Source organism: Rhinichthys klamathensis, unplaced genomic scaffold, assembly GCF_029890125.1.
Source record: "Rhinichthys klamathensis goyatoka isolate OS25496 unplaced genomic scaffold, OSU_Roscu_1.1 h1tg000358l_1, whole genome shotgun sequence".
Lineage (NCBI taxonomy): Eukaryota > Metazoa > Chordata > Actinopteri > Cypriniformes > Leuciscidae > Rhinichthys > Rhinichthys klamathensis.
In genome coordinates, this window is record NW_026606867.1 from 914,979 (window position 1) to 924,287 (window position 9,309).

At 36.6% G+C, this 9,309-nt stretch overlaps 2 protein-coding genes across 8 annotated transcripts in view; one reads left to right on the forward strand and one right to left on the reverse strand.

The window, feature by feature from the left end:
* The window catches only part of kdm6a (lysine (K)-specific demethylase 6A), an 82,856-nt gene extending 76,155 nt beyond the window's left edge, over positions 1 to 6,701 (reverse strand). For 4 of the 7 annotated variants that reach the window (XM_056233023.1, XM_056233022.1, XM_056233020.1 and 1 more), the window contains exons 1-4: positions 6,249 to 6,701; positions 6,048 to 6,111; positions 1,268 to 1,376; positions 1,132 to 1,181 (exon numbers count right to left, since the gene is read on the reverse strand). In XM_056233023.1, coding sequence (XP_056088998.1) covers positions 1,132 to 1,181; positions 1,268 to 1,376; positions 6,048 to 6,111; positions 6,249 to 6,406 — 381 coding nt within the window. In that variant the 5' untranslated portion in view covers positions 6,407 to 6,701. The remainder of the gene's footprint in view (positions 1 to 1,131; positions 1,182 to 1,267; positions 1,377 to 6,047; positions 6,112 to 6,248) is intronic. The other 3 variants (XM_056233025.1, XM_056233024.1, XM_056233021.1) reach the window with 1 other exon arrangement.
* A 754-nt stretch (positions 6,702 to 7,455) lies between these two features.
* Positions 7,456 to 9,052, forward strand: fundc1 (FUN14 domain containing 1). Its single transcript, XM_056233030.1, has 5 exons — positions 7,456 to 7,545; positions 8,134 to 8,296; positions 8,404 to 8,479; positions 8,582 to 8,710; positions 8,865 to 9,052. The coding sequence occupies exons 1-5, from the start codon at positions 7,527 to 7,529 to the stop codon at positions 8,940 to 8,942; spliced, it is 465 nt and encodes a 154-aa protein (XP_056089005.1). The 5' UTR covers positions 7,456 to 7,526; the 3' UTR covers positions 8,943 to 9,052.
* The last annotated feature ends 257 nt before the right edge of the window (positions 9,053 to 9,309 follow it).

Sequence of the window (9,309 nt, forward strand, 5' to 3'; positions counted from 1 at the left end):
GAATAGAGCGTCAAATTCGCGTCTACTTCGACGCTAGTCCACTCCAAAGCGAATAGGACGCGCGTATAAAGCCAACGTTTGAAGTGAACGCGCGTTCAGAGCTAAGCCGATGGTACAGATTATGTGTCCCTAAAGAACCCGCGTATCTAACGGTAGTTCCGCATTACATTAATTAATTTGCACGCGAGTTTTATTTATTTTTATACCGTGTATTCTCTGTGTAAATTCGTGCACCGAACCGTGACGCCCGTACCGTTTCGATACAAATACATGTACCGTTCCACCCCTACTTTGTTGACAACAAAACAGTGCAAAAAGTGGATGGAAACTTGGCTAAATTTTCCATTCAGCCATCCAAACTTAAATAGTCCCAATGCAAAAATGTAATTTATATAGTACAAACGGTAAGAAACTCACACGTTCAGCCCATCTGTGCTGGAAATCAGCTTCTATTAGCCGTATGCTGAGGCTTAGTGCCTGATATGTGAGAGATGTCACTTCTACAGTCGACAGCCGTATCTGAAGTCAAAAGCACTCCATCACGGTAAAAGTTTGCACTGCCAAAGAAATTTCACAGCCAAGTACATCACTATTGCTCAAGGAGAAAACAGTGTTCGGAACCCAGAACTGTCAGAGGCCATTACTGACACTCACCCAGGATCTAATTCCACATTCAAAAACCTTCTTACAGACAGCTACATCTAGCCAGACACATCAAACTCTATTGCTTTCACTATTAACTGACACCTGGAATTACCCTCTATTACAGGAGATCCAAATGCAAGTGGCCCTACTAAAAATAGTCTTAGTCTTGTGCAAGTACGTGTTTATTTTTCATCGTATCATTATCACTTAGCTTACTTTAAGTTAAAAACCCTTGTTTGACACGATTACGCTCTACGCAAGTAAATCACCGTTCGATATTATCCGTGATGCATTAAGACAAATGCAATGTTGCCATCTGCATCCATGACCACATACGAGAGTGGTTGTAATTGGATCAAAATTCATTTCCAAAACACACTGGTCCCTGTTAACACCTGTATTTAGTGCTGTCTACTTGTTGAATGGATTTAACAGCAAATGTAAACTGTGCCAGTGTGTAATCAATGAGAATCAAGCATCCCTCACCTTCCAGTAGTCTGACTGTAAACTGTAGTATCTCTGGTATGCAGATAATGCTAAAAAAAAAAAAAAAAAAAGAGATTAAGACTGATTGCCACATTTTTTAATGAATACAATCAATATTCCTTAAGTCAGAACTCACCTTTAGAATAATCTTCCAGTAAAAGGTTGAAGTGTCCTAACTGGCAAAACACCTCTGGCTCCACTTTCCCTTCAGCTTTTAAGATGTAGACGTCATAGCAGCGAACAGCCTGTGAAGTGAACAGCAAACAAAACTAGTCAGAATGACCACCTGGAAAAATCAATCAGTTTGTCTTGAATTTGGTAACAATTTAGAGGACAAACCAATTGGGCCTGTTACATACATTTTTCAATCAACTTTTTTATTTACCATTAGAAACTCCAGTGTTTCTGATATATAATCCAAAAAAAGATATTCTCTTAATACTTCTAATCTAAAGTATGTAAAAATGTACTGGTAGTTGGGCTTAAACAGTCTAATGCTCAATCCAAACATACATCTCGGCCCACATTATGAAATATTCTGTAGCCAAATGTCTGTATTATTTAACATGATTCCAAATTCAGCAGCAGCCATACACTACCTTTTAAAAGTTTGGGTTTTTAGGAAAAAAGGGAAAGCAGCAAGGGCACATTAAATTAATACATTTATAATGCTAGAAAAGATTTCCATTTCAAATAAATGCCGTTCTTTTGAACGTTCAAAACATCAAAAAGTTTTCATGGTTTCCACACTGTTCCACTGTTTTCAACAATTGTTTCCTGAACACCAAATCAGCATATAAGAAAGATTTCCAAAGGATCATGTGACACTGAAGACTGGAGTAATGATGCTGAAAATTAAGCACTGCCATCACAAGAACAACTTCCATTTAAAAAAAGAAAACACTTAAATTAAGGGTGTGCACGATTTTAGATTGTGAACGATTAAAATGACTCCACGATCTCCCTGTTTATGTAGTACGATACTACGATCTGTCTTCAGTCATTTATATCTTAAATTAATGTAAACAGTTCAGATGCATGTCAGATCCGTGTGTCAGGTCTTAGTGTCATTATCATTAATTACAAACAAAATACAAAGAGAAAATCACTCACTGATCTTGACTGAATAACTTCAGTAGCTTTAAGAATCAGTGTATATTTAATTCATACAGCTAAGTCTATGTTGCGTTTTATTTTTACATTTGTTTATTCAATTTCTTATTCGAATGCTAATGTTACAGTAAATACCCCCACTGTAGCTGAGAATATTAATGCACTGTTTATTTCATTTATATCTTATATTGTTTTTGTCCTATTATTTGTAATTAGCATCTTTGTTCTTATTTTCAATAACAATGATAAAATAATAATATGATTTTGACTATCGCCCACGCCCTTACTTTGTCCTACCTTGTAAGGCTACATTTTTAAAATAGGTTAATTAGTTTGACTACTGCTCAGTGACTTGCAAAATAGTCGTTAAAAACAACTTGAAAAAGTATCGTAAAAACGATCGTGATCCTGTCTGAAAAAAAAAAAAAAAACGTGGTATGATATTTTTGCCATATCACCCACCCCAACTTAAATTTAAATATTATTTTACGGCCTTGAGTTTCTTTTTAAAAAATCCCAACCCCATAGTGCCTTTACAAAGTTCAACTTTAACATTTACTTCATTTCAGCTAACAAGCTTAACTCCAAAAAAAATGTGCCACATGAATGACTAATACAGCATTTAAGACTTGTTTTAACTGCTTTGGTAGAATGTTTGAGACAAAGCAACATAGAATTACAGGAGGAGCAATCAATGTAAATATACTAATGCACCACACAATATTCAACCAGTGGTCTTGCTTGTCCCCCATTGTTATACTTTAAAGCTCTGAATCTGATACACCGTCCTACAACGTCAGCCAAGTTTAACAGAACTGAAGGTCATAGAAAAGGTTACATACACTGGTCATTTTCTAAGACACAAGCAGTTCAGGAGGTTTCAGTTTGTATTCTTGGATATATGTTTTGGACTATCATGTTAAATTGCTAGAACATTATTTACGCTTGAGATAATGAAATTGCTATACACGCACACAAGCTAAACACACTGACTAGCACATGCTTAATGACATAGCAAATGATTGTTCGCTTGTTTACAAAGATCAGTCAATGAGAGAATTCTGTTCATTTAAATAATAAACGTTGGCTACCATAAAGTCTTTTTAGACAAACAATATCTAGGAAGCAAAAAAAAAAATCAGAATATTTTGATCAATAATGTTAATACCAATATTAATACATGTTTTGGTGAAACTAAAAGGAAGAAGCGTTCATTTAACCACTGCACTGTGGTCTTTGAAGAGAGCTGTATCTGGGACAACACGTTTTGACAGACATGGCTAGTTTGTGGGAAGAGTTGAACAGAAGCAGACAGACAGCAAGCAATGCTCTCACCAACAGACACAGAGATGTGCACGTTTATTTCTAAATGAATAGTCTCATTCTTTTTAGAGCCACCAGAACTTCAAAATGTCTGGCCTATTGCAGTGATAATAATTAAACATTCCACCTGTCCATCTCCGGAGACAAATCCAGATGATTTACAAAGGAAGATGTGAAAAAATAAGTCTACATGGAATTGTAGAAATTGGTCTGCTCTTCTGCAAAACATTTCATGTGAAACATCACAGATGACCATTGTTCACGCCAATAACGATAACTATAACAACTATAAAGCATCCACACCAATGCACAAAAACATTCTGTTTATTATAAGCCTGCGCTGCACTTTAAATACTTGAGCTCTTTAAAGTCTGTTGGATTCTGTTATTTTCTGAAAAATATCGTTCTAAAAGGGATATAACTGTTGATACATATAAACATTGATCAGCGAACATAAACAGAAGCTTAACCGTACATGCTTCACACGTGAGAACAAACCTTATTGGTTCTTGCGGAAGCTCAAATGTGCTGCGTAACCATGTGTGTAACACACAAGAATGAACCTCAAAGATGAATAAAAAATCTTACGGGTTTGGAGCAACATTAGAGTGAGTAGATGACAGAATTTTTGTGTGAACTAAAGCTTTAAGGTTTTCTTATTATCAGCAATATTTAGAACATTTCATGTGGCCAGTAAATAAATGTCTATGAATAATAAATCCAACCTATTAATCTCATTATTTTACAGCACAGTTTTGTCTATAAGCTTACATCCATACTTCGGATAAAAAATAATCCAAAATATTTTGAGTGCAGAGACTTTTTTCATTCATCTTTTTTTAAGTGCAGAGACCTTTTTCATCTTTATAACTTAAACCTTATATTTTATTGCAGGTCATATTTACATTAAGGGTCCTGCAAAATGACAATGAATTCTTAAAAATGCAAATATGTTGTTCATATGTTACAACAGCCATTAAAACAAATGAATGGCTCATGAGACAAAATATTCATTCACTATCCAGCACCAGCGTACTGCAACCAACAAATGCTGCATGCAAATGCAGGAAAAGTCATGCAACCTAGCAAAGAAACCTAAGTCAACTGGCCAAATGAAAACCTCCATTATCAGCTATATTCATTGTTAAACAACATACAAGTGCTCGTAAGCAACTTGCTTGCTTTACTGAAAGCATGGATGCTGAGAAAAGACTGAAAAGAGACCAGCATTCACCTCACATGCAGTTATAGTTGGTTAGCATCATGCTAACCAGCTAGCATGTAGCCACTGCCGGATGAAACACTGGTGGGGGATCAGAGTTTTAACCTTCCCAGTTACTCTCGAAACACTACAGTAGCCAACAGACCGGGCTAAGATCTGCAAATAAGTTCAATAATTCACAACTCTGACCTAACCGAGTATGACCAGCTAGCTAAACTTGCACACTTCAGAGGGTTTATCATCATCAAACGACAGATGCATCTCCTGGCACAATTCTCTATAAATAAAGACAATCAATTTATTCACACACACACACACAAAATAATCTTCGACTGTTTAACTGATTTTCAAATGAATGCAAATAAATAAAAACAACCTCCTCATTGCCCTCAACTCTTCATTCTCACACTTCAACCAGGTCATAATAGGCGAAAATCAGTGAAATCATTTCATTCAATATGGACTGACAAAAATAAATAAATAAATAAATATTCTCAACAGAACAGTCTATTCCTCGGATGGTGATAGCTAAACAACGCACAAAATGAAGAAAGTCTGACTGCAGTTTAAACCCAAACAAACATAACACTGAGTTGAATAACTCCATGATTACTTTGAAGGCAGACAAAATATTAACTGAGGGGAACTACTACAAAACCTTATCACTGTCATGCACAGAGCAGCCGATCAAGCCAGTTTTAATTGTATAGTGTTTTTCATACAATACGCATCGTTTCAGAGAAGATTTACAGAAAGTTATGATGATAAAAAAGATAATATCTAACGTTAGTCGCATTTAGCAGATAAGAGCTAAGTATAATATAGTATACTGAATATATGCGGATGTAAGTCGAATGTACAATCCAACTTTAAATATAACGCTGGCCGATAATATATGGTTTATATTTATATATCTCTGTGGCTGCATACTACAACGTGTAATGTTGTGTATAGCTTCTATTTCTTGTTACATTATAAATATCTGTTTACAGCATCATAAAAGTGTCACGCACACAGCACTATTCTGTACAATGCAATGTTTTTCGGGCTGTATGGCTGCTGATTAATAAAGTATACACTAATGTCTATAGACCCCTTAAGTGTCATTGCATAGTGTACTGTATCAATATGATGGGTTTTTTTCCTGTGCAATGTGGTCACATTGTGCAGACTGGTGTTGCATTGTAATTTCCCTTATATGATTATCAGAGTTATGTGTCTATCTGTCTGGAGCCCCATCAGTGTCATACACTCATACCTTTAACAGCAAGGCCTTCGTTCTGGCGCCATCTTCATGAAGCCTCTGAAATCCAAACAGTGTGCTGCAAATAGAGGACAACACAGGCGGTTCCGTGTTACTTTACCTGCACCGCATTCATTTGCACCGCTTTAACATGCGGGGAAGCCTTATAAAAATGCACAGAGGGTCATCGGTGCAGGTAAAGGGGCTATAACTGACCTGTCTATGCTGGCTAAGCGCTCCCTTTCTTGCGGCGTAAGCTTCGGAAAGTCCTCCTCGGTTTCACTCGCTTTTCCCGCCGCCATTTTCTTTTCCTCATCACCACCACCAGCAGCAGCGCGAGCTACAGCGGCCACAGACACTCCGCACGATTTCATAGACAAAAAACTCCAGCGAAAATATTTACGCACCGCAAGCCGAGCACCCTTTAGCGTAGATCTACACACAAAAATAATAGACGGAAAATAATTTCCTCTGAACACCCCCTTTTTCACATTGTCCTCGACATAAATGAGTCGCAGGTAGCAGGTACAACAAAATGCATGCAGAATGAGCAATGCAAGATTTAACGGTTTAAATTGTTATTTAGTAATGTCTCAAACTTCCCCCTAGTCGCCAGCTCAAACTTGTTATAATTGTGTCACTCAAGCGAACCCACGCCGCCACCGTCGGAACGCCTTCTCTGTGGTTTGGGCCAATCGCTGCTTTCGACGAGGACCACGTGATCGGCCTTGTCTTGGGATCCTTTTTTTTTCACATAAACTTTCAAGGGGGAGGGTAAATAACAAACCCCTCAACTTTACGCCGTATCTTCGCCTGCTGCGATTGGCTCACCTGGATTTATTATGATTACGTAACACAATCATAAAACGCATTATTGGTTCAAGCATCTGTCTGTTTGATAACTCAGGGTTTTGAGGATGTAAGGAGAACGCTGCTACATATATATATATGTGTGTGTGTGTGTGTGTATGCTGCATGCATACAGTAACCTAACCCTATGTATACAGTATTTTATTGCATTTTATTGTTTTTTGCAGTTCTGTGATGTGTATTGCTGTAATGCCCCAGTTTCAGATAATAAATGCCACCATGTCATCATATCCCAAAAAGTATAATCCTATCTTTCTTTCTTTCTTTCTTAAAAATTCCAAAAAAGGGAGATATGTCCAATAATTTTAGAAAACAACGGTGGAAATTATTAAGATATAATAATAATAATAATAATAATAATAAAATAATATTATTGTTGTTTGTTTGTTATAGTGCAGTGTTTCTTATTATATAAAATAAAGCCAGTTTCAGGCAATCAGACCTCTGGTAGTGTAGTTAAAAAATATTGTATATTCTATTACATTTGGAACAATTTGCTATGTATTTTGAGAATAGCGCATACACGCAATCGTATGGGTCTGTGGGCAGTGATCGCACGTAAATTACGCAGGATTTTGCGTAGAGCTGCAGCGGTTGCGAACATTGTGAACGCAGCCTCATAAAATGGCGGATCGCGGTGAAGGTAAATAAATTGGCCTACCAAACATTTGAATGAATAGTCTTGATTGCCAACGTGTTTATTTAACCATATGGGTTATGTGCAACGAGACTGCAAGTGTTTCCATTGTAGTTGCAGGGTGTTCGCTTATTATGTCAGCAGATACAGAGATCATGTTGCTAATTCGTGGGAGATTCAACCATACTGTTTTCATTTTTCATTCGTATCTTTCCAATTGCACGTTAGTGAATGTATACTCTAAAGAGCCTTTACTCTCAGGTTATATTTCAATATATTTGCGATGGTGAGGTTGGTGACCCTATTATCAGTGTTAAACAATACTTAAGAATGTTGCTGTTTCTCACCACTTATTTTGTTTTTTTTTTGTATCAGATCATAAGGGGGTTAATTAAAATTAATAAAGGATGTAAAACAGGTTGTGGACCTACAATTTATTTTTGGGTAGAAATTTACACAATAATTTGTATACTTATTGCTTACCAATGCAAATGAATTATATGAAGGAGCATTTCACTTGCATCCATGTCTTGTGATTCTGTGAATATACAATTACTATATTCATGTATAATGACAGTTACTGTTTGTTTTCAGATGTAGATGCAGAAAGTGAAGATGAATTGTATGAGGTGGTTAACATCACAGATTATGCCAGGAGGCATCAATGGTGGAGTCGTGTTTTTGGGAGCAGCACAGGACCCATTGCAGAAAAGTACTCTGTGGCTTCACAGATCATGATGGGTGGAGTGACAGGATGGTTAGTGTTGATATAGACAATCAATATTCTAGGTTGTTCTACATGGGAAATAACTGAATAAATGCATCGATTATTAGTATGTCCACTCAAAGATCTCTGTCCTCTAGGTGTGCTGGTTATCTCTTTCAGAGAGTTGGAAAAATTGTGGCTACTGCTGTTGGAGGGGGATTTCTTTTGTTACAAGTATGGATTATTAAAATGCATGCATCATATAGCCTAGCCATTTTAAGGATTATGCTTCAATGTCATCTTACCTATGGGGGGAAATATCTTTTCTTATTTCAGATTGCCAACCACAGTGGCTATGTGCAGGTTGACTGGAGGAAAGTGGAGAAGGATGTCAATAAAGCTAAAAAGCATTTGAAGAAAAGGGCAAACAAAGCAGCCCCTGAGCTTAATTCCTTTATAGAAGAGGTAGGTATTCTGTGATACTTTCATCATAATATACCAATGTATACAAAAATTGTAAAACCCATTTTGTATTATTATTTAGCGAATGCACATAATGCTTCAGCAAGTTCTTATAACGTAACCTACATTCTGTAAATGGTATATTTGTCCTATGCAGTCTACAGAATTTGTGAAGAGGAATATTGTTATCTCGGGTGGATTTGTTGGAGGATTTCTGCTGGGCCTGGCGTCCTAAATGAAACCTGGATCTACTGTATTGCTACTGATATAAGTATTTTGCACAGTAATATTCTCCCTTATTTAAGTATCACAGCGGTACAAGTACAACACTGGGACTTGATGTATTGTCAAAAAGCAGTTAGTGCAATGGGCATTTGCTTTACTGTTGTTCTGAACATATTCCTCTAAAATGTTGTTCTTAACTGTACATAGCCCAAACAACCTGAAGGAGAGAGAGGTGTATCTTGTGCCAATGACTTTATAGAAAATTGGTGATGTGGTTTTTATAATGTTGTTTTTAATTTTATTTAGCTTATTGTTAATCAGTAAAACATCAACATGAAGTCTGTTACATATTCATCTTACTAAAGTGTTTGTATTTT

Bases quoted from the DNA above. Each gene is read 5' to 3' on its own strand.
- fundc1 (XM_056233030.1), top strand. The intron at 8,297-8,403 runs GTTAGTGTTGAT...TCTGTCCTCTAG, and splicing joins ATGGGTGGAGTGACAGGATG to GTGTGCTGGTTATCTCTTTC. The intron at 8,480-8,581 runs GTATGGATTATT...TTCTTATTTCAG, and splicing joins GGGGATTTCTTTTGTTACAA to ATTGCCAACCACAGTGGCTA.